This window comes from Macrobrachium rosenbergii, chromosome 22 (genome assembly GCF_040412425.1).
Source record: "Macrobrachium rosenbergii isolate ZJJX-2024 chromosome 22, ASM4041242v1, whole genome shotgun sequence".
NCBI classification, from domain to species: domain Eukaryota; kingdom Metazoa; phylum Arthropoda; class Malacostraca; order Decapoda; family Palaemonidae; genus Macrobrachium; species Macrobrachium rosenbergii.
This window is the reverse complement of record NC_089762.1, coordinates 4,247,476-4,272,475: the sequence shown is the minus strand read 5'-3', so window position 1 is coordinate 4,272,475 and position 25,000 is coordinate 4,247,476. Positions and strand designations below refer to the sequence as shown.

Sequence of the window (25,000 nt, the reverse complement as noted above, 5' to 3'; positions counted from 1 at the left end):
TTCCCAAGAAAAGTTTTCTTACAGTCACAAGGATCTTAAGTAGTGAACTGCACAATTTCGTAACAATGAATTTTCAGGTACATCAAAATAATCCCTATTTTAAAGAAATACAATGATAAAGCGTAAAAAAAAAAAAAAACATTCTGTTGCGAAAGCGTTAAGCACACCCGAGAAAAATTAGCACGTGTGATCTTAACGATTTCTCGACGCTATTTCTTTCTCAAGGATATTCCAAGTTCGCATCGTGTGCTTTTTACCTCAGGTTCTTACAACCCGAGGGATATCCCGAAATAAAAAAAAGAAAACGATGAATTAAAAAACTGAAACAAAATTCCTCCACCGATAGTAATCTGTCTCCATTGAGCAAGTCTGGATGAAAATGTCTTGGAGTAATGCCCAATCCCGTCCAAGTATTTATATGACAAGCCCCCTTGATTATCATTTATCTGTTTATTTATTTATCTGCTTATTTATTTACTTACTTTTTTATTCATTTAGTTATTTATTTCTTAGGGGGATGCTTCATACGTCATTTAAAATTTCATCGATGATGGCATCGATCCTTTTAATCCCTGACTCCCCTAGAAATGATCGAAAATAAAAAAAAAATAAAAACAATACAATTTCTTCATCGTCTCCTCAGACACAGGCACGTAGGCGTTTTTACGAGCCCGAGATGTGTGTGTGTGTGTGTGTGTGTGTGTGTGTGTGTGTGTGTGTAACCACGCTCTTACCTTGGCAGCAATGTGGTTCTCCTTCCGAAACCAAAGTGAATGAACCCACGCTGGGATTCCATCGAACATGATATACCTGGAACCGACCGAATTTATCGGGTGACGCCCAAAGCAGCACCTGTTGCTGCCGACACCCAATCACCCAGAGTACGCAGGTTGTGAGTGAGAGCGTAGGTCACATCAAAGGCAAGGGTTCAAAGCGATTTCTTGTGGTTATGTAAGACGCTGTTTTTTTTTTTCCCGATCAAAAACTTAGAAAAAAAAATGTTGTCAGCCGTTCGTCACTACCATTTAAGGCATAGAGCCGATAAGACAGTGGACAATAATTTTTCCACCTCCATTAGATGTCATACCTGTGTTTATCAAGAACGGGCTTACAGGACTCGAAAAGCTGCAGGAATTAATGAAAATGGCACAATACTGTCCCACTGCATATCCATATATGGTCGTATTTACCAAGTCAACCAAAACTGAGGTCAAATTTTGTTATTTAACCAATTTGGCTAAGGAGCGGAAAAGTTACAAAATCCACATTAACCAACAGTATTCTTAATCTCTAGGACTCGCCGCGATTATTGACACAATACCAACACCGTAGTAGTTAAAATAGCAGTAGTAAGTTTATTATCAGTAGCAGTAACAAAAAAAATAAATCACTATTACATATAGATGTTGGAACAAATACGAAGCCATTATCGCAATTAAGTAAAGGCTTTTGTAACAAAAATACTCCATTAAAATTCAAGCTGCTGAACAAAGAACGGAAATAATTATTGTTGCAACATCAATATATCAAAATTTCCTAGACAAGTTCTGAATTCAGCACATCTGCACTTACTACTTTAATTAATCTTCACGCCCATTTTGTCAGCCTCGGCACGCCCCACTAAAACCTTGTGATACGCCATCTCAACATACGCCCGGGTTGTTTTGTCGTTTCCATAAATCGTCGAATTCTGTGAGGGTTCCGTTCAAATGTTTCGAAATTTAGGCCCAAATCATATGATAGAAAGAGGGTCTTCAATCGCCGTATATGACCATGAGAAGATGGGCATAAGGCTCCCAGTCCCCTTGGTTCCAGAAACAAAAGCTATGAGAAATTTACTGAAATTGTATATTTTCCATGAAATGATATAAGTGCATACCAGGACGCTTTATTTCACAACTATTATTACGGAACGGTCTGTAATCCAATTACAAACAGAGAGAGAGAGAGAGAGAGAGAGAGAGAGAGAGAGAGAGAGAGAGAGAGAGAGAGTTTTGTATAAAGTGCCTCTAAAGGTCTAAATCAAAACTTCTACAGTTTTTTTTTTAAATAAATCCATGACCTGTGCCCAGGGGTGAAGAGGGTTGGAAGGCAGGTGTGCATACGATAAAAAGGAATACGACTTCACAAATGAGGTCAAAAATAAAAATATACGGGAAAGCATTGAACAAAAATATATTTCTATCTTAACCAAATAGCATAACGATGCTGATATCTGCTGCTAAAACTATTAAAAAAATATTAGTACAAATTTTACAGAACATCTTACACCGCATTTGCCTTGGGGAAAAGAGAAAGACAATGAACACACAGAGAGAGAGAGAGAGAGAGAGAGAGAGAGAGAGAGAGAGAGAGAGAGAGAGAGAGAGAGAGAGAGCTGACTCTACATCCCTTTCCCTGCAGGGACACAGTAATTGGTGTTCTGGATGCAACTCCAGAGGTGATCCATCTCCGGAGCGTCATTTTCGGTCAAAACCTAACCTGTAAGACGCTCTCACAGCACACCACAACTCGCACATAGAGGGAAGAAGGCTTTCTTAACATTCTTTACTGCATAACTTTGACTATTTTCTTTCACAGTGTTCAAGAAGGACCTCCCCGTCAGAGCAAGGAAAATCTCAAGATCGACTGAACACTGTAACTGAATTGGGATTTGTTCAGTGACAAAAGCGATATGAAAGAATGCGTCCTTGTATTCGCACATATCAATTAATGACATATAACAAATTTCAGGAAATGTTCCATAGCTTATGTAAATGAAACGTAGGGAAAGGGGATAACTTCAACCTTAAACAAAATAAAAACTACTGAGGCTAGAGTGCTGCAATTTCGTATGTTTGATGATTGGAGGGTGGATGATTCAACGAACCAATTTGCAACCCTCTAGCCTCAGTAGTTTTTAAGCCCTGAGGGCGGACAGAAAAAGTACGGACGGACAGACAGAGCCATCTCAATAATCTTCTTTTACAGAAAACTAAAATCAACGTGATAACAAACAAATAAAAAAAAATCCCAGTTTCTCTGTCATAAAATGGTTACCCAAGTGACCTAATTTTGAACAATTTCCTGATTTTTTTTTCTTCGTCAAGTAACCCAAATAAGGCGCAGATGCCCGCCCTTGGGGAGAGAACATCTTCAACCATATGCAAAGGAACAGCACAAAAAATAAGAACAAAAAGGCGAAACTGGTTTCTAAAACCTCCTGGAGACTTGCAAATACTTATTTACCCTGCAGAATCTTTTTCTGAATAATGACAATGGTTCAGAGGAAAAAAATATGTTCTTGGACCGTGGGTAGACCGACGTAATTGAAGTTAATAATATACAGAATGGGCTCCAGGGAAAATACGTATAGCCTAGGCCATAAAATATACGTGAAATATTAAAAAACTCATAATATTCCCGAAGCAACTGCTGATACTGCTACAAATTTTATTAATATTTTTGTCAACAATAATAAGAATTATAATTCCACATAAGGGCAAAATCGCACTGCAGTAATGTTTTAGGACTGCACAGTGCCTCACTGAATTTAATCCACTTACAGGAAGCTGTTAATCTTTGTTGTACGGACAGGTCCGTAATCTGTCTCTCCCTCTCTCTCTCTCTCTCTCTTCATACGCAAAACAGTATTTTCTCACATACATGCATTCATTCAGGTCTCATCCTATACTCTCTCTCTCTCTCTCTCTCTCTCTCTCTCTCTCTCTCTCTCTCTCTCCATACGTAAAATAGTATTTTCTCACACATATGCATTCCTTCAGGTTTTATCCTGTAAGTTCAAACTATATATATATATATATATATATATATATATATATATATATATATATATATATATATATATATATACTGTATATATGCATTTATATATATATTTATATATAATATATATATAAATGCATATATATATACTGTATATATATGTATTTATATAAATGAATATAAATATATATATATATATATATATATATATATATATATATATATATATATATATATATATATATATATATATATATATATACATACATACATACATACATACATATATATATATCTATCTATTTATCTATATATATGAGTGTGTGTGTCTGTGTGGGGGTGTGTTACGTACATATACACGAAGTGCCATTACTTGGGGGAAAAATTAGGGTTCCGATTATTAAGTACCAATAATGAACTGACATCAAAACTGACTGATTCATTACGAGCATTCTTATAAATTCATTAACTTTTACTTCCTTCCTCTTTCCCTTCTAACCCTGTAATCACATATACGGGCATGACGTTCTTAAAAAATGTTTCCTGTCCCACATTTCATACTTACAGTTGATATTAACGTCTAAAAAACAGTCATGCTCTCTCTCTCTCTCTCTCTCTCTCTCTCTCTCTCTCTCTCTCTCTCTCTCTATATATATATATATATATATATATATATATATACATATACATACATACACAAACACACACACACACACACACACATATATATATATATATAAATATATATATATATATATATATATATATATATATATATATATATATATATATATATATATATATATATATATATATATATATATATATATATATATATATATATAGAGAGAGAGAGAGAGAGAGAGAGAGAGAGAGAGAGAGAGAGAGAGAGAGAGAGACTCTTTGTCAATCATCTAAGAAAAATGAATGTTTTTTTTTTTACACAGCTCTTTAATATAATAATCCTCCTAACATTAGCGGGAGTAGTTTTGAAATACCGAGAAAATAAAAATATGTTTAAGAGAATTAGAACAGCAATTGAATAACAAACCTTAAAACCATGTCAAGCAATCGTATTATTTACACTCACAAACTCACATACGAAAAACACTTACTAGTCCACATGATAATCACAGGCTAATTACCGTGCATTACGGCATTAGCTTACATATCCTGGATTTGAATCCCAAACAAACAACAATTCTCTTCAAGCAAAAGATCTCCTTCTCTCGCTGGTGTCATCCTCCTGATAAAGTGTTTAAGGATCTCTCTCTCTCTCTCTCTCTCTCTCTCTCTCTCTCTCTCTCTCTCTCTCTCTCTCCTTATCAGAAGCAAGATGCATGCAGAGTGGAAGTATAGCATGGGCCAAAGAGAACAAGACTGGAGTTAGGAGATGGGAGGGGGGGGATGGGGGGGAAGGCATGGCATGGGGGTTATAAACACGACCAAAAGGAGGCAGGGGAAGCGGGGAGAGAGAGTGAGAGAGAAGTCGGAGTGTGGTTATACGCCATCTCCAAATGTAGTGCCGACGAGTGCTCGAGTGTCAAGGCGAACCGGATTTGTTAGCTTCCCATTCCAAATTGCCAACAGCAAACCCCACCCCCGCCCCCCGGTTCCACTCCTCCAGGCTACCCCAGGGAGACCCCAGCGCCCACAACCCCGGCAACCCTTTCCTCATTTAATTCTCTTTGATGCGCTTACATCAACAAAGAACACAACGCCCAACAAACATCTTCCTGTCTTGCCTAAACGTGGAAAACGAGAGAGAGAGAGAGAGAGAGAGAGAGAGAGAGAGAGAGAGAGAGAGAGAGAGAGAGAGAGGGGATGAAGTAAACGAGAACAGCTGCTTAGTTTACAAACATTCCCATAACCCGTATCTCGAGTTGACGCAATACTTGTGAAATTCATCTCTTAAGAAAACAGTAAATTTAGCCCATACAAGACAACATAATTACTACAGGCTTCAACAAATTTAGCACCATCTATAGGACCCCTTGGCTTTGAAAAGAACTCTTGCAAAAAGGACGGTGAAATTTTAATGAGCTATAAAATACGAGCATCTTGGCGTATGAGAGAAAACATCACATTACGCAAAATAAAATAGAAGTTGTTGGCATATACTGCCGGGTTTCAGTCATCATCGAAAACATCTGCATAATATAAAACAATAAATTTACAAAAACAAAATTAGCAGGGACCATAATGCTATACGAGTAGCAAGGTTTTATCAAAGGACGAATTACATTTTCTTGTTTAAGAGAACACAAGAGATATTCCACAACCTCTTTTTGAGTACTTTTATTTAGTTATCGGACAGTGTTGTCAAGATAAAGCATTGAAGAGTCAATCTCAAGACAGAATGAAAGGAATTAGATGAAAAAAAAAAAAAAATATTAAAACATCGAAGAGTCATTTCTCAAGACGGAATGAAAGTCAATCTCAAGACGGAATGAAAAAAAAAAAAAAAATAAAATAAAATATAAAAACAATGAAGAGTCAATCTGAATACAGTGAAAAGAATTAGATAAAAAAAATAAATGAATAAATAAAATATAAAAACATTTAAGGAATTAAGACAGAATGAAAAATCAGATAAAACAATATATATATATATATATATATATATATATATATATATATATATATATATATATATATATATATACATATATATATATTTATATATATATATAATAATATAATATAAATTTTATATATATAAAAGTTGAAGAGTCAATCTCAATACAAAATGAAAACAATATGATAAAAAAAGATAAAAAAAAACGGTGACTAAAATAAATATTACATCTTATCATTCTCTAGAAATTATTTCTTTCTTCTGAGTCACATATCTAATTCTTCGCGAAGCTGAGACGGCCATTATTCTATACCTTAAGGAAGATGGAATATAGAATTTAGGCCAGAGGCCAAACAATGGGACCTACGAGGTCATTCAGCGCTGAAACGGAAATTGAGAGGAGAAAGGCTTGGAAGGTGTAACGGGAGGATAAGCTCGCATCTGCACTATGAAACAAGTGTTAGGAAAGGGTGGATAGCAAGACGGAAGAGAGAGAATATGAACGGAGGTACGTACAAGGAATGAAAGGGGTTGCAGCTACGGGCCGAAGGGACGCTGCAAAGAACCTGAAGTTAAGTAGACCTTAGTTTAACCAGACCACTGAGGAGCTGATTAACAGCTCTCCTAGAGACGGCTGGCCCGATGGATTAAATTTATTTTACGTGGCTAAGAACCAGTTGGTTACCTAGCATCGGGACCTACAGCTCATTGTGGAATCCGAACCACATTATAACGATTTATTTGACGTGGCTAAGAACCAGTTGGTTACCAAGCGAGTTCAAATGAATTTAACTATCATCACCAGAAGTAAATTTCTCTAATTGTTTTACAATGATGCCGGTCGGAGAATCGGTCGGAGAATCGCGCGGTCCCAGCAGAGTGCTAGCCTAGAACGATACCAACCCGTCCAAGGAGGAACTAAGAACCTCAAGTAAAGCCTACAGTGCACCGCGCGAGGTGCACTGGCGGCACTACCCCACTACGGGGTCTAGAGCTTAAGTCAATAAAAAGAGGGCTCGGAGGAATATAAACGTATATACACAAAACTTAATAATGAAATAACGAAACAAGGACTCATTCGCGTAATATGGGATCAAGTAGCGGCGTCAAGCTCAAGTGAAAGGTAATTTCACAGCCATTAATATTCTGGAGAGAACATTCGTCCCCAGATAGAAGTCACCAAACATCATCTACTCGCCAATTAGTGCGACTGGTTCTCGAGGCCTTCATAAATATTTCAATGCGATCGAGTTCTGGTCGATTTCAGTTCGGTTCCATTTCGAGTTCCTTCGACAGGATGGGAGTCAGAATTGGTATCATTTTTGATGAAATAAAAGTTAGGAAGAAACACTATATACATACATATATATATATATATATATATAGGATGTTGAATATTTAAATAAAAGTCCTATATAAAATATTATAAACACTATATATTATATATATATATATATATATATATATATATATATATATATATATATATATAAATATATATATATATATCATATATATATATATATATATATATATATATATATATATATATATATATCAAAACAAAGGTTGACATCTGATTCTGTTACTGGGTCACTTAAGACTCTATATATCAATAAAAGGAGGGACTTCGTTTTTCTGGTGGAGATATATCCGGTAACATCAGATATCGAGGATATTAACAAAGCCTTCCGTAACCTTATTTATTAGTTTTCTAGTACTATCTGGTATTCTTTCGGATTATGAAACATGAAATTCACTATGTCGCAAGTCAGAAAGGACAGAACTGACCACTTTTATTCTCTCTCTCTCTCTCTCTCTCTCTCACGAGCACACAATGGCGCAGACTTCTCCAGAAAGGTGAGCGCCTTACTTATGAAAGCTAGACACTGTAATCAGGACGAAGATGATGACGATGACGTCCTAGGTTAAATAGAAAAGCAGACTGTCAAGGAATAGCCACATCAAAACCTACGACCAAAAACTAAAAAGAATTCTTGACCGGCGTCTTTGAACAAATTGTTTTACTTGTTTCTGTGACAAAAATTCCTAATAAAACATATCTATTATATTCAACAGCGCCGAAACAGATCGATTCAACGTGCTAACTGAGTCTGCGCATGAAAACGATTATTTTACTGTACTGCCAGAATGTCATCAATTTACGTAATTACAAAATGGGTTCTTTCCTACTAAAAGAGTGTCTCATTTTTCTCTCAGCTCCTCTCCTTCACTTTACAACAGCTGACTGGCCATCAGGTACCTAATTCACTGCTTTTTTTTCAATAGAAGAACAAGAAAATGATTATACGAAAGGAATATAACATTTAGGCCAAATGCTGAGAAGGAATTTGACAGTAAAAAGGTTTGAAAGGCGTAACAGGAAGAAAACCTCGCAGTTGCACAATGAATCAATTGTTAGGAGAGGCTGGAAAGTCTGATGGAAGAAAGAGATTATGAATGGAGGTACAGTAAAACAAATGAAAGTGGATACAGCTAGGGGCCGAAGAGATGCTGCAAAGAACCTTAACTAATGCTTACAGTGCACCGTGTGAGGTGCGCTGACGGCACTACCCCTATTAGGGGAAAATGGTTAAAGAAATCCGATGGCAGGTGCATTGCCTAGAGAGAGAGAGAGAGAGAGAGAGAGAGAGAGAGAGAGAGAGAGAGCGGTTTCTGGATTACCATAGTCAGCTGTACCTTTCGCAATGCGACGCCCTCGATACGTTCCATGCAGAAATGACTAGCCGTGCCAACCAATCACAAAGGATTGCAGGGAGAGAGAGAGAGAAACAGGAGTCCTTTGATATCCTGAGCAGATCGCCCGAATCGGGCGACAGCTACATCGCGAGCAGAGGAGGCAGGAGACGCCCTTTCACAAATCGCTGAAGTCAGCAAGTGTCTTCTTCAACAAACTCCAATCAACACCTTCTTCTCAGAATAAGTAGAGGAAGAGATACAGCACCAAGAACCACTTTGAAATAAAATTACGCTTCTTCTTTGAAAGAGTTATTTAAATTCCAGAGCCGAATGAGTGCATTTGACATATCAGATCTTTACTTAAAAGCTATATTAACGACTAAAAAATGCGCCGAAGTTTCATCGACGCAGTCGAGTTTTCTGTACAGCCGCTACAACGTATAATCAAGGCCACCGAAAATAGATCTCTATCTTTCGGTGGTCTCGGTATAATGCTGTATGAGCCGCGACCATTGAAACTTTAACCACGGCTCGGTGGTGGCCTATTCTATGTTGCTGCCAGAAGCACGATTATGACTAACTTTAACCTTAAATAAAATAAAAACTACTTAGGCTAGAGGGCTGCAATTTGCTATGTTTGATGACTGGAGGGTGGATGATCAACATACCACTTTTGCAGCCCTCTAGCCTCAGTAAAGAGGAAATTGGAGCGGTTGGACAGCAAGATGAAGGGATCCAGAAAATAAGGGGATGAAGGAAATCCACCAAGAGACGGAATAGGAGAAAACCGCAAAGTTGCACTAAGAATTAATAGTTAGAGAGGTTGGACAGGAACTGAAGAAAGGAAACAGGAATGGAGGTAAAGTAAAAGGCTATCATGTGAGTGCAGCTTGGTGGCGAAGGGACACCGGAAACGCACTTTAATAATGCCTACGGTGAGCCGTATAAGTTACACTGACGGCATTAACCCCCTCCGGGAAAATAAATACGAAAAAACTCATTACCTTAACCCCGTAAGATTTATATTAGGATGATTTTGAAAATCACTGACAATACCTGAACCCTTTTGTAAGATTACAAAAATGTAAGATTACAAAAATGGCGTGAGATCCTTGGAAAACCCTTGCCCACACAAATCAGTTTCATTAAAATTAAGAGTATGATAATGAAGCTACCCGCCTCTCTCGTCTCTTGAAATAGGAGAAGAGGAAGAAGAGGGTGAAGCGAAATAAAAAAAAAACAAAACAAAACACACAAAGACATGAGTGATCAATGTTCAGTCGAAAATGTTTACCATCAATAATTAAAATCGTGAAACCAACCATTCATCATATCTCTCTCTCTCTCTCTCTCTCTCTCTCTCTCTCTTTGTGACATCAATCTCACTCTCTCTATCTCTGTGACGCCAATTCTCTCTCTCTCTCTCTCTGACATCAATTCTCGCTCTCTCTATTTCTGTGACGTCAATTCTCTCTCTCTGTGACGTCAATTCTCTCTCCCTCCTCTCTCTCTCTCTCTGTGACGTCAATTCTCTCTCTCTGTCTCTGTGACATCAATTCTCGCTCTCTCTATCTCTCTGTAAAGTCAATTCTCTCTCTCTCTGACATCAATTCTCTCTCTCTCTGTCTCTCTGTAACGTCAATTCTCTCTCTCTCTCTCTCTGTGACATCAATTCTCTCTCTCTCTCTCTCTCTCTCTCTCTCTCTCTCTCTCTCTCAATTCTCTCTCTCTCTCTCTAACGTTAATTCTCTCTCTCTCTTTCTCTTTCTCTCTCTCTCTCTCTCTCTCTCTCTCTCTCTCTGCGTGTGTGTGTGACCACTTACCTTCCTCCTCCTCCTTGATAAGCGTAATGACCGGCCAAGGAATGATCCCATATTTGAGCTGCATTTCACAAATCCTCCCCATCCTGTGAAAGGGGGTCTACTGCACTCCGACAGAATCCCAATCGAGAGAGCCGACTGTCCACTCAACCGGACTTCATGCAGAAGGCGCTGAAGGAGTGTAACCTCAGAGGAAGGACCCAAATCACGTTTTGTCGGAATCTTGTCCACCTGACATGAAGCGAGGTTGCTACCGCGGGGAATCGACAGTAGACTATCGGAGAAGAAACTGAATGCAGCAGTTCGATAGATTCAGCCTGGCGGAGGAGGTGTCGAAGGCACATGGGCAGCAGTGCTACTGGCGTCGGGTATCGTCGCCTACCGAGCGACCTCTAACGACCTTGCATCGAGGACAGCGACGGTGCCGTCGGAGGTCACCCCACAGACCCATCGAGACTGTTATGGGTTGTTGTAAGGCCTCAAAGCGCGGTGAAATTATTAGGTTTTATGGCAAAACTTGGCTACTTATCATCAAAAGGAATTCTAAAGAAACCTTCATCCCATACCTATATATATATATATATATATATATATATATATATATATATATATATATATATATATATATGTGTGTGTGTGTGTGTGTGTGTGTGTGTGTGTGTATTAAATTTATCACATACACAATTGTTCTGTGCATTAGTAGAATTACTAAAGGACCTCATTCAAACTGGATGGTATCTAATGGAGTATTTATTCAGAAAAAGTTACAAGCTCTCTTGGACACACAGTCCACATTATCTCCATTAGACACCATCCAGTTTGAATGAGAGGTCCTTTTCATAATTCTAATATATATATATATATATATATATATATATATATATATATATATATATATATATATATATATATATATATACATACACAGCTAAGAGCTAAGATCTCCTACATTAATATTCCACACTTGCCGGCAAGGAAAGGGTTTTCGTCGAATTCGGCAGATTCCTTCCAAGACAGCCGCCGCCCGGCGGCGTCGCCTACTCCTTCTTCCGGAGTCCTTATGTGGCAGCATGACCCTTCAAAGCCACAATTCACGGCCACTGCGACGCAGTGGGCTTCACTCTCCCATCATTTATCGACTGCGAGCGCAGATTCCCATTCATCAGAAGCTCAAGAGGTATATATAAACGGTTCCGCAAAAATATTGCGAGTTAATTTTTAGAGATAATGGGACAACTTTCACAAACGATCCACTTCGGGAGATGAACTTTCATTGACATGAGACGAAAGCGTTATTATAAATCTTGCAGGAGACTTATAAGGCATCACGAAGGATGCCAAACTAGCCAGACCGGAGGTCTCGTAGGACGAGAAAGGGACCGGGGTCACAGTGCCATATTTGGGCACCAAAACAACTTCCATTCAAACTCGCTTCTGACGCTGAGGCACGTCCTATATAGTGACAGGGCTCGGCGAGGAGAGAATAAAAAAAAAAAAAAAAAAAAAGTTCTCAAGGAAGAGGAAACGTTCCCAGGACTGGAAGGAGTTTCCACGAGGTATACCGTAACGGCTTCTTTTTTCCCTCTTCGCAGGAATAAAAAGAGAAAAGACTTTGTTCTTAATCATTATAATCAATGCCACCTCATTTACTTAGGACGTTTCTTCATACTCCGTATATAGGAAACAACCAAAAATGCCAGAAAATCTTTCTGTACCGTCGAGAAAACGAAATGGACATTAAAAATTATTAGATAACTTTAAAAGACAAATCAAACTAAATTGACGAACTAACACGCTTTAGCCATCCCTGTCTTAAGTTCAAGCCTAATTAATTCCAACCTAATGTACCATCTCGACTGACTCATTATCTTGGGACCACACAAGCACGCCCGATAATAGGCGAGGCATTCTGTAGCTAGATTAAGCCCTACTATTTCGCTGAGAGCGGTTTCGTGTAAGCAACTGATTAACTAACATGACTAGCACTCACGGCCATTCCTCTGGGCAAGGTGAGATATTCATTATCGTCCACTCCCATCCGAGGGGCCAGCTAATGCCTACCATATGCGACTGTTGGGAGACATAATCACTGCGTCCATCCCCATCGCTGAATAAATTCGGCACCACAGAAATCTAGAGAGATCAATGATCTGGCAAGCAAATCTTGGCGAAGTCATCTATGAGTTACGATTCCTCTTCTGTTTAATACCTTTCTCTTTGCCAGTAAGCCTAACGCCACATTGATTATGAGGGCCGGGAAGCTATAACGGGCTCCTGTGACAGAACCACTTTATTTTACCGTCACACAGAGTTTTCCCGACTTTCACTGCCTTATGCTACAGACAGACACATACAGGCATCTGCTTGCAATGGCGAAGCAGCTCCATCAGGCAAAAAGGTTTCACTAGATATAAAATACCAAGGTGTATAATTATGTTCCCTCTGTTAGCGTCATTTTTACTAAAAAAAAAAAAAAAAAAAAAAAAAACAGAATTAACAGGACTGTTTTGTTCATATACTAAACAACAGCAATGAAAGTTCACGTACGCAAGACATCCCCCTTCGGTGTTAACCACACAGAAAATTTTCTCTCTCCAAATTTTTCGTTTATTATTGGACTGAAATGCAGGACTGAAATGCACATATGACGATGCGGCTTCTTCCATTACAGTCTTTCTGTTCCGAAATGGAGGATCTAGAAAATATTAGGCAGGCTTACTTTGCAGAGTTTATCACAAACATAACGAATAACCAGATTTCCTGAAACTCTAAAGTGAAACAATCAAATTGCAAAATACACTCCAGTAATGGTACTGTAATCATCCCAGATCGTTAAGACTGGTTATGAAGAATCCAGAGGTCCAAACCAGGCATCCTAATCCCTTAGCCCCATGCAACCCTTGACCTAGCCACCTATACCAAAGCATTTCATTCTGAACTGAATCATACTGGTCGATAAGACATCGACACTAAGAAGGAAAACACCACTGAGACGTGACAGTCGCCATCCCGACAGCGGCGATTATTCCTTTATATATACATTTCAAGAAGCCACACAGGGTAAAGATTGAAAAAAAAAAAAAAAAAAGAAAAAAATATTTATATATATATATATATATATATATATATATATATATATATATATATATATATATATATATAAATAATCAACACATAATCACGGGTGGAACAGAAATAAATTTCTGACTCGCATCAAGCTCGAACGCAGGTCTTTCAATCGAAAGGCAAGGGCGCTGCCCACTGAGCCATACAAGTCATAAGAGAAGTTGGAACCTGGGTTCGATCCTGATACGAGTCAGAAATTTATATATATATATGTGTGTATATCAGTATCAGCAGAAATATCCTAGGACATAGGTATATGTCTCAGTGTAAATCATCATTGCGGGTAACATTATGAAGTTTTGAATTCATAACACAAAGAATGAAAACTTCTCGCAACCTGCAATAGCCTGTGTTCTATTAGAAACCTTCGTTCGTAAGTGTTGTCGTCCTTCACGATCCAAAGTTAACTGTTAGAAATGCATTATAAATATGAGTGTGTGTGTGTGTGTGTGTGTGTGTGAGAGAGAGAGAGAGAGAGAGAGAGAGAGAGAGAGAGAGAACCTTGCGAGTGAATATTATTTCTGTAACCTTCATAATTCCCTTTGCTTTGTGTTCTTTCGTTCTTTGTTTTTATTTTTTTTGTTTTTGTTTAATTCTCTACTAATTTCACTGTTTATCTAAGTAATAGAATTTAACTGAACTGAATATAGAATTTAGGCCAAAGGCCAAGCACTGGGACCTATGAGTTCATTCAGCGCTGAAACGGAAATTGACAGTAAAAGGTTTGAAAGGTGTAACAGGATGAAAACCTCAAAGCAGTTGCACTATGAATCAATTGTTAGGAGAGGGTGGAAAGTCAGATGGAAGAAAGAGAATATGAAAGGAGGTACAGTAAAAGGAACGAAAGGGGTTGCAGCTAGGGGCCGAAGGCACTAACCCCCTACGGGGTACCACCTTGAAAAACATATTCAAGATCACTTTTGCATATCTGTTACTGGCTTTAATTACTGATAAATGTCTTCGCGACACAAAATATACACAAGTCTCGGTATTTCATCTTTTCGGGGGGTTGAAATACCCAGAAACCAGATGACGGATGGACAAAAAAGTCGCTGGATGCGTGGTAATTGATCAATTTGGATGTGCATTAATTTATCAACTGACTGAAATGGTAAATTTATTTATATCCCAGAGCCCTTCATAACATTGTGATTTTAACTAAATTTTCCTGGGAAAAATATTGGTGTTATGTATGAGAGAGAGAGAGAGAGAGAGAGAGAGAGAGAGAGAGAGAGAGAGAGAGAGAGAGAGATAAGTATAACGTATTTAATAAGTATACTGTATATAATGTAATAATCTACAGAAATGCCCTCTAAATACACATGAGAGAGAGAGAGAGAGAAAATAATAAAAATCTGGGTATGTCTAACCATATTTTTTTTTATATACTGTTCTATGCTTGATGTCATTTACTTGTGTACAGGTTCTGTCCGTTACAAAATCAAGAAATACCGAGGAGACTTCCTTCGAAAACCATGTTGTCCTTGACTTCAACCTTTTCCGTCAAACTTGTTTACCATCCTCCGCAACCTCTTATATCATTTAGGCTTGCGAGGTTTAACATTAGTACGGAGAAGAATAGGTGTGATAATAAACTGTGGATGAACTTCGTGAGAATAATTGAACTGACACGAACACTGCCCAGTGAACCAATCAGCTGCCTTTATTTTCGGCGAGGGGCGTGGCTTCTACACCCCAAGAGTAAGTTGACCACATTTAACTAGGAATGATCAAAATCAGAAGTATCGCTTTTAAAAATCAGAAGTATCGCTTTTAATACTTAGAGTCTGCTAGTGTTTGCAAAATCTCACAAAAATAAGCAGATAAAGTCAGTCGCGTCTTTGCATATATATTCAATGGCTGTACTTCACATCAAAAGTAAGGTGACTACAGTTAACTAGGAATTATTAAAATCAGAAGTATCGCTTTTAATACTTAGAGTCTGCTAGTGTTTGCAAAATCTCACAAATATAAGCAGGTAAAGTCAGTTGCGTCTTTGCATATTCAATGGCTGTACTTATTCAGATAATTAATTTTTTTGGACTTTCGATCAGTTGCCATGGAAACCACCTTACCCATCATAAATGACAATGGATTTTTGTACTTTCGAATGCTTCAAAGTCGCCTACATGTTTATTAGAGAGAGAGAGAGAGAATAAATATCTGGGTATGTCTAACCATAAAAATGCTTTTTTTTTTTAAATACTGTTCTATGCTTGATGTCATTTACTTGTGTACAGGTTCTGTCCGTTACAAATTCAAGAAATTTTGTAAGGCATGTTCATCGTCCCTGTATAATATATCTACGGTTTCTTCGATGAGCTCATGTACTAACTCCCGAGTGACCTTGGAGGACTGGCGTTATATACTGGGTGGTCTCGTTACATTTCATTTTCCCACATAAGTATTAATTCAAACCGAAGACAATTCTTGACAGTGTAGGATTTATTCCCTGTTATTACATATAAAGAGCAGTGCGCTTTCTCAGCAGAACATAAATAAAGAAACACACATACGTGTAAATTAAAAGACTATCGCGAACATAAACAATGAACACATTTAATTATTCAAAACAAGAGAGTCATGAAGGAAGCAGTTTTGACAAAAGACTCTGGCTAGCTCGGACGCCAAGTGCAACCAAGACATCTGCAAGGTCACTGTACTGTCAGAGGGAATATCAGCAGAAGGAACACCAGCAATGTTTACTTCAAGTCCTGCTCAGCATCGAGTCAAATAGGTAGATACTATCGTCTTTTATTTATTAAAACGTGAAGACCAATGAAGATAATCTACACAGATTTTGAAGATATCTAGACTCACACTATTACAATAACAGTTAGGTGCCGAAGTTGAAATTGTCACGATTGACGGGGAAGAGTTGATGGTGGTAACAAATTAGAATCAAGACGACCAGTGAAAGGAAAACAGCTGTTTAACGATGTTCCTGGCCACTCTCAAGGCCAAAGACTTCGTCAGTGGCCGCTTATTATACAGTAACATCAGTCCTACAAGCATCAACCGAGACAGGCAACGTCTCATAGCAGATACCAGAACTCCACTGAGCAGAGGTAGGGCATATTTGGGATTATATTCGAATATGATAAACGTGAAATAATAATGCAAACTAGGAATAAAAGTTTAAAACACAAATCAGGTATATAAATAATAAGGATTTGAAAAGCCTTGGAAAAGCCTTAAAATGTAAACACGGTAATCATTGTACACTAAATAATATCGGCAATATTGATTTCATACATTATATAACCATTAGTGTAGTCAAGGTACCTACATAATTACAGGTAGGAAAAGTTCCTTTTCCAGTACTTTCAAAACATTATAAAAATACAGCAAGCTGACGTCATGAAAGTCTCCAAGTACTGTACTTTCAATAAAATTTACTTATTTGGTTTTGAAACTATTGTTTAAAAACACAAAAATACTTCATAATAATCTATGTATATCAAACTTTAAGAGGAAACTGAATACTGTAAGTGTGTGGCAACAGAAAAGACCTATTAATAATCAGTGGAAATTCCATTTAGAAGCTACACATATATCGTAAAGTTTCTCACAGGCAAAAGTATCGCATATTTTGCAATGACTCCAACATATATATACATACATACATACATATATATATATATATATATATATATATATATATATATATATATATATATATATATATATATATATATATATTATATATATATATATATTACGAATGAACAGGATTCTTTAAAAAGATTTTTTCCTCCTTTTTATATAAGTTTATTCCGTGCTCTCCCTCCCTCCCCCTCTCTTCATTAGATCCCTGATCACGTCCCACCAAACAACGCCTAAAACAGGGTGTGGGGTTTGGGGGCAGGAGAGGGTTTGCGTTGGGGGGAGCTGCTGTCGCTATAGGTAACCAACCACCGAACTACCACCATTACTACCGCTACTATAACCTCTCTCTCTCTCTCTCTCTCTCTCTCTCTCTCTCTCTCTCTCTCTCTCTCTCTCTCTCGCGTACAACGCCACACCGACAATGACTTTACCCAATAAGGACTAACAACTGCGTATTTCGGCTAAGTGCTGCATTTTTCCTAAAAACAAAATAGCACCACATAGTGAACACTGGATTGGTAGTTGTACAACACCGTAGTTTCGCATCTCATGAATAAAATAGGAAAAAGATCAGATATCTTTAGCGTGTTTATGAGCGACGGCATGTATATGCATATGTGCGTGTGTGAGTACGTACGCAAGTGTGTCCGCGCCCAGGACACTCTTAGACCCCCCTTCGAGTTCGCCCAAGGTCACCCTGAACACGGGCTGTGGTGGTGGCGGCGGGCGTCATACACAGAACGGCGTTGCATCTCGCGTTGCATAGTTTCAAAACAAAAGCAACAAGAGCCGCGAAGGAGGGGACATAACATCTCTTCTCATCAACAAAGTATAGGCAAAATCTCCAAATATCCTACGTATCATCCTCTCTATCCTATTGTGTGCGTTGCGCAATTAGGCAACTTGTTTGCAGATCATCTTTCATCTTTCAACTTTTGCCGACAATATTTCAGACCTTGAACTCTCCTTGTCCGAGGGACTTGGCAAGGAATCCTATTCCAGGACCTTTTTTTTCTCCTGCGAGCCCTGACGAGTCACGAAGGACATGATGCATTCAACACGAGAGAGAGAGAGAGAGAGAGAGAGAGAGAGAGAGAGAGAGAGAGAGAGAGAGAGAGAGAGAGAATCTTGGACTTACATCAGTATAGCGTATTGCATTTAATAATCAACAAAAATACGCTTTAATTCTACACGAACGAAGTTATAAAGTAGTAAGAAAGCGTCATAACTAAAAATGACAGTTCATGCTCTTTAGCAAATCTGCTTGTTAGAAGTCTTCCCAAGGTACGATCCAGTCCGACGCCTTTATGGTTTCCATTAAGAGCCGAAGACCTTAAGCTAATAAAATAACTAATAAAGACACGGCTTCGAGGGATAGTGGAATTAACAACAGGAACGAATCTTGAAGCTAGCCGCACTGTTCATTCTTAACAATAAAATGCAAGATGACTGAAACTGATCAGGAAAATAAAGTCAGTAAATGTTGCCTTGTCTTCGAAAACCTACAACAGATTTGATGTGGCGAGAACATTCTAACAGAAAACTTTAAAATCTTGGCTTTTCGTTAACCCACTATTGTGGTTTCACACCAAAACAGTTACCACAGCACTCCCAATTTTTAAGTCATTAGGATATCGCATTGCATATTTTAATTTAAAGCTTTGTTTGGTTTAATATGTTAAAAAAATATAAAACCCAGATATATATCAACTTGAATACTGCGTCCACAGGCATTCATATTTGCTACCCTACTCTGAGACAGTAACAGATTGAACTACATTAACAAACATGAAGCTCTAAAGTTTTCAAGTGTGATCTGTATTAATAATGCAGAACCCCTATACTAATATCAAAACATAATGCAAAATAAATAGTCTGAAATTACTTCTAGCGAAAGCAACTTATCTCCAAATCAATCTAGCCTTACTTTCAGTAAGTTGAAAGAATATAACTTTTTTCACAGCGACAATCAGGTACGTTATCTTACACTCCTTAACTCTGATAATACCTTTTGCCATCTCTCTACAAATTTCAATTGCATTTCTGTCATCGAATAAAAAAATTCAACAATTTATCACACGCTAAACCGTTTTTGCATCTAGAATTTAACTCGCGAAGATCCTGCAAGCTACGAAGTCTTGCTCGCCTCTAAGATACGTTTTTCGTTAATGATACAGAATCCTCATTCACAACAATCCGAATGCTAGAATTTCACATCATAAATACTGCTGTAATTAAATGCATTTATATGAGGCGTATATATTAGGGATCACGCCGAAAGCCCAGGCAAGAAAGCAAACGTTGGGTTGATATGATGCGGACTGGTTTGATTATATTAATTTGGCACGAACGTTTCCGGTGTATGCACACCAAATGATCATGGTTATTTTTCGAAAGACTCCAGCCACCTCCCACTTTATAATCCATATTTTTCTTGGGTAAAACACATCAAAACAAAAGATTTCTTCTCGATACATAACCTTCGCAAATGCTTAATAACAGAGAAAAAAATAATTAATCACATTACGACTTAAAAGGTATGACAATACCGGCTCCCCACCCGCCTCCATAGCTAATACGGCAAAAATGGAACCAGCCTAGGTTATGTTAGATTGTTATATTTCGGTTCTTTTAGTGCCCTATCATCTCTTGGCCATTTCTGCGTGTAAAACACAAAATGGTTTTTCATGCAAAAGATTACCATGTATTGTTTCATAGAAATGCATACTCAGCTGTCTGAACTACCATGAAACCTACTAAACCATAATGAAAGAGGTTGCGAAGTCTCGATCATCAAAGAAAACGGTAAAAGAACTGAAGATATAACTACTTGAGTATATCTTAAAATGGCCGTTTTCTTTGACATGTAAACTTCGGCAGAAACCACAGAAAATGTCATTTCATGGGTAACGCTCGTATTTTAAAGCTAGTATGTTATACTTCGCTATGGATACAGCTTTACGTGATTAAATGAGGGCTTTGAAACCGTCTATGAAATCGTCTTCAGTATACACTCATTAGGGAGACAGTTCCTGTTAGAATGACAGCTATGATTTTGAATACTTTTATACAACAATTATAGACGAAAACTTAATTTCGAAAACATCAAATGTCCGTTTACAGACTGCATAATCGTTATAGTCATAAACCACAGAAAATGGTATTTCATGGGTAACGCTCGTATTTTAGCGCTAGCATGTTATACTTTACTTCGGTATGGATAGCCTATAGCTTTACATGATTAAATGAGGGCTTTGAAACCGTCTATGAAATTATTTTCAGTATACATTCATTAAGGAGACATTTCCTGTTAAAATGACAGTTATGATTTTGAATACTTTTATATAACAATTATAGAAGAAGACTTAATTGCAAAAACATCAAACGTCCGTTTATGGACTGCATATTCATTATAGTCAAACTTTCTAAAAAAAAAAAAAAAAAAAGAAAAAAAAACTGCTGGTCAGGTATCATAACAGTGGGACAAAAATTAGCCAACAGTCTGAAAAAACTGAACACTTTATTTCTGTCACTGCAAACAATTGTATACATGTTACCACAAAATGTTTACTTATCTTATTTACTTAATTCCCCCCTCGTTCTCTATCACTCTCTATTCATTTAAAACGCACTGTTGTCCAAAACACAAAGACTGATGAACTAATGGAATAACTCCTTGTCCATGACAAGATCCGATGACAAACAGCGTATACTGAAATGTTCGGCAACTGTATATCTTCCTTATATCTTTCATCAATGCACGGTTAATTTATCAGCGACTTGGCATTCCGTCTAATTTCTCTTGCTATATCCGTCAGTGGTCTTTGCGAGTTTAACCTTCTAAAGTATATACTGGTTCGTCCAATATTCTTATGAGAGTACATTATAATAATTACAGACATGAGAGCATTACATTTCATCTTTCTTAACTGCCTCAGTGAAACCTTGCAATTCATCAAACGTATTCAATCACGGGCTGTAACACACTTCTGTTAATAACCATGGAGTTTATTACTATTTTTTGTTCCTGAACCCACCTATCTCCTCTTTGTCTAGCGCAGTACAAGCAAGGCCCTTTAAATACCCTCAGCGCATATTTAAAGGACCCTGCGTCAAAGCAAGGGGTTCGTCTTACCTGTAAACTTTCTCGGAGGAACCCGTCCTGGTTTTGGAATGGTGGACTTGACGTTGTCCAAACGGGGTCTTCGTGGAGGGGCAGAGACTTCAGATCGCTTCTTCTCTCCTGGGGAAAGATTTCGGGTGTTACTTACCACTTATCAATATAATAATAATAATAATAATAATAATAATAATAATAATAATAATAATAATAATAATTACTGTGAGGCTTTTACTTAATCCTCCCGGGAAAAATAAGTATTTTTATCGCTTCTCAATATAATAATAATAATAATAATAATAATAATAATAATAATAATAATTACTGTGAGGCTTTTACTTAATCCTCCCGGGAAAAATAAGTATTTTTATCGCTTCTCAATATAATAATAATAAATAATAATAATAATAATAATAATAATAATAATAATAATAATAATAATAATTACTGTGAATAATCCTCCCGGGAAAAATAAGTATTTTTATCGCTTCTCAATATAATAATAATAATAATAATAATAATAATAATAATAATAATAATAATAAATAATAATAATAATAATTACTGTGAGATTTGTACTTAACCCTCCTGGGAAAAAATAAAGTATTTTTATCGCCTCTCAATGTAATAATAATAATAATAATAATAATAATAATAATAATAATAATAATAATAATAATAATAATACTGTGAGGCTTTTACTTAATCCTCCCGGAAAAATAAGTATTTTTATCGCTTCTCAATATAATAATAATAATAAATAATAATAATAATAATAATAATAATAATAATAATAATAATAATAATAATAATAATACTGTGAGGCTTTTACTTAATCCTCCCGGGAAAAATCAGTATTTTTATCGCTTCTCAATATAATAATAATAAATAATAATAATAATAATAATAATAATAATAATAATAATAATAATAATAATTACTGTGAGATTTGTGCTTAATCCTCCTGGGAAAAATTAAGTATTTTTTACCGCTTATGAGTAAATTAATAATTTATAATAGTGATAGCCGAAATTTTTATAACTATTACTGTAAGATCATTACTTAATCCTCCTAGGAAAAAATGATAGGCATTATTTACCACTTATCAGCACAAAGAAAAAATAAATAAATAACCATTACTACAAGACCATTACAAAATGGATTAAGTAGCGCTCCACAAAACTAGTTTTCTGGAGTGACTTGAAAAAACGCAGCTTTAAGGATTGGAAAAGGTCTTCCATTTCCTGGAAACATACGCACACACCGACATATAATTCTCTGTTTCTGACAAATATCTAAATCACCCAAATAAAATGATGAATCTTTTCATTTCTACATTTCTCATTCTTTCAGCCTTGTGGCTCCACAAATCACAATCAGCATTCACAGAGCAGAGCTGACTCAGCAGAGCTCTTCATCCATCTTAACTTTTACTCTCACAGACATTCCTCCTCCAAATATTTGATGGGTCCTCTTTCCTTCCTTGCTATGCCTATCACTCGTTTTCACTCTTCCCTGATCCTGCCATCATCGACTACATCTACTCCAAATACCTATATGAGTCAGCCAACTATATTCTTCTACTGTCATTCATATCATTTCATTTAATAGTTAACTTTTCCTTTCACAAAAACTTTCAAGATCTTTCGACATTCTTCGAAACTTCTGTTCAACATCACCAGCTAGCATTACGTCATCTGCATACACCAGTGCCTTACATAACCAGCCTAACCTCTCTTTCTCTCGCTCTCTCTCTCTCTCTCTCTCTCTCTCTCTCTCTCTCTCTCTCTCTCTCTCTCTCTCTCTCTCTCTCTCGTCTTTGTAACCTGAAATAAGTACAGTTATTTCTATGATTCAGCCTTCTTTTATTTCAACATCAGAGGTACCCCTATTCATCAAAGATCATCGCTGTCATTTCCCTGTTCTACAATAGTGACCTAAGGAATAGAGCTCTCTCTCTCTCTCTCTCTCTCTCTCTCTCTCTCTCTCTCTCTCTCTCTCTCTCTCTCTCTCTCTCTCATTCTCGCAACCACGAATAAGTACAGTATATATCATTTTTCTAGAACTAGCTGCAAATAGCTTTATATGATTCGGTCTTTTTTATACCAACATCACGGCTGTCATTTCCCTGTTGTACAATAGTGACCTAAGGAATACAGCTCTCTCTCTCTCTCTCTCTCTCTCTCTCTCTCTCTCTCTCTCCAGCAGACACATAGGACCACTCCTTTTGGCGAGCAACTGCATCCACTCCTACTGCGCCTCCTCCTGGTCCTTACCATTGCTGATATTGACCCGGTTGGCGGTGAGGACGCGAGAATCCCGCGACGCTCTTGAATCGCCTCCTTCACCGGAAGCTGTGGAACCTGCAGGACAAGAAGAGAGAGAAAAAAACTTGATTAGTAACGAGATCCTGTATAGTTTGCTGTGGGACCCATATCACCAATGAGACAGGACCCTCACCTACAAATAACAAGAAAAAAATGAGCCGAAGTTTCTTCGGCGCGATCGAGTTTTTTGTACATAGTATAATCAAGGCCGCCGGAAATAGATCTATCTTTCGGTGGTCTCCGTATAATGCTGTATGAGCCGCGACCCATGAAATTTTTACCACGGCCCGGTGGTGGTCTATCCTATATCGTTGCCAGAAGCACGGTTATGGCTAACTTGACCCTTAAATACAATCAAAACTATTAAGGCTAGAGGGCTGTAATTCAGTATGTTTGATGATTGGAGGGTGGATGATCAACACACCAACTTGCAGCCCTCTAGCCTCAGTAGTTATTTAAGATCTGAGGGCGGACAAAAAAGTGCGGACGGACAGACAAAGCCATCTTAATAGTTTTCTTTTACAGAACACTAAAAATGACAGACAAAAGATCTGGAAAGATTACCATTTAACCTGTAATGTTCGTGGGCATGTGGGAGAGACCCACTCTTCTGGATAGACACTAAATACAAAAGGGGATTGGTAGGGAAGGTCAAAAGTCATGAGAAAAGGGACTTCAGAGGTTACACGAAGGATAATCACTGCGATCTAATTTGGTGGATCCTGCCAGTGCAAAGATGATGAAGCAGTTTTTAAAGCTTTGCTCTTGGAACAATAACAGTGATAGGAAAATGTACCGGATCTCTTTTGATTTAAAATTAATTCCTTCGTTATTGTAATGTGGTTCACACTATACATAAGCCGTTAAATTTAGTTACTTTCACACAAGGCATCGTATGATGTTATTGCTCTAAATGCGCTCAAATTGAAGCATATATACCTAAATACATACATAC

General features: G+C 37.3%; 1 protein-coding gene across 30 annotated transcripts in view; it reads right to left on the bottom strand.

Moving 5' to 3' along the window:
• LOC136850546 (CAP-Gly domain-containing linker protein 1-like) overlaps positions 1–25,000 on the bottom strand; it is a 673,714-nt gene that overhangs the window by 269,862 nt on the left and 378,852 nt on the right. For all 30 annotated transcript variants that reach the window (XR_010856646.1, XR_010856647.1, XM_067124161.1 and 27 more), the window contains 2 exons: positions 23,995–24,081; positions 21,734–21,841 (listed from right to left, as the gene is read on the bottom strand). Coding sequence is in view for 28 of the 30 variants with exons in the window: in XM_067124161.1 (XP_066980262.1) it covers positions 21,734–21,841; positions 23,995–24,081 (195 nt within the window). In the remaining 2 variants the exon portion in view is untranslated. The remainder of the gene's footprint in view (positions 1–21,733; positions 21,842–23,994; positions 24,082–25,000) is intronic.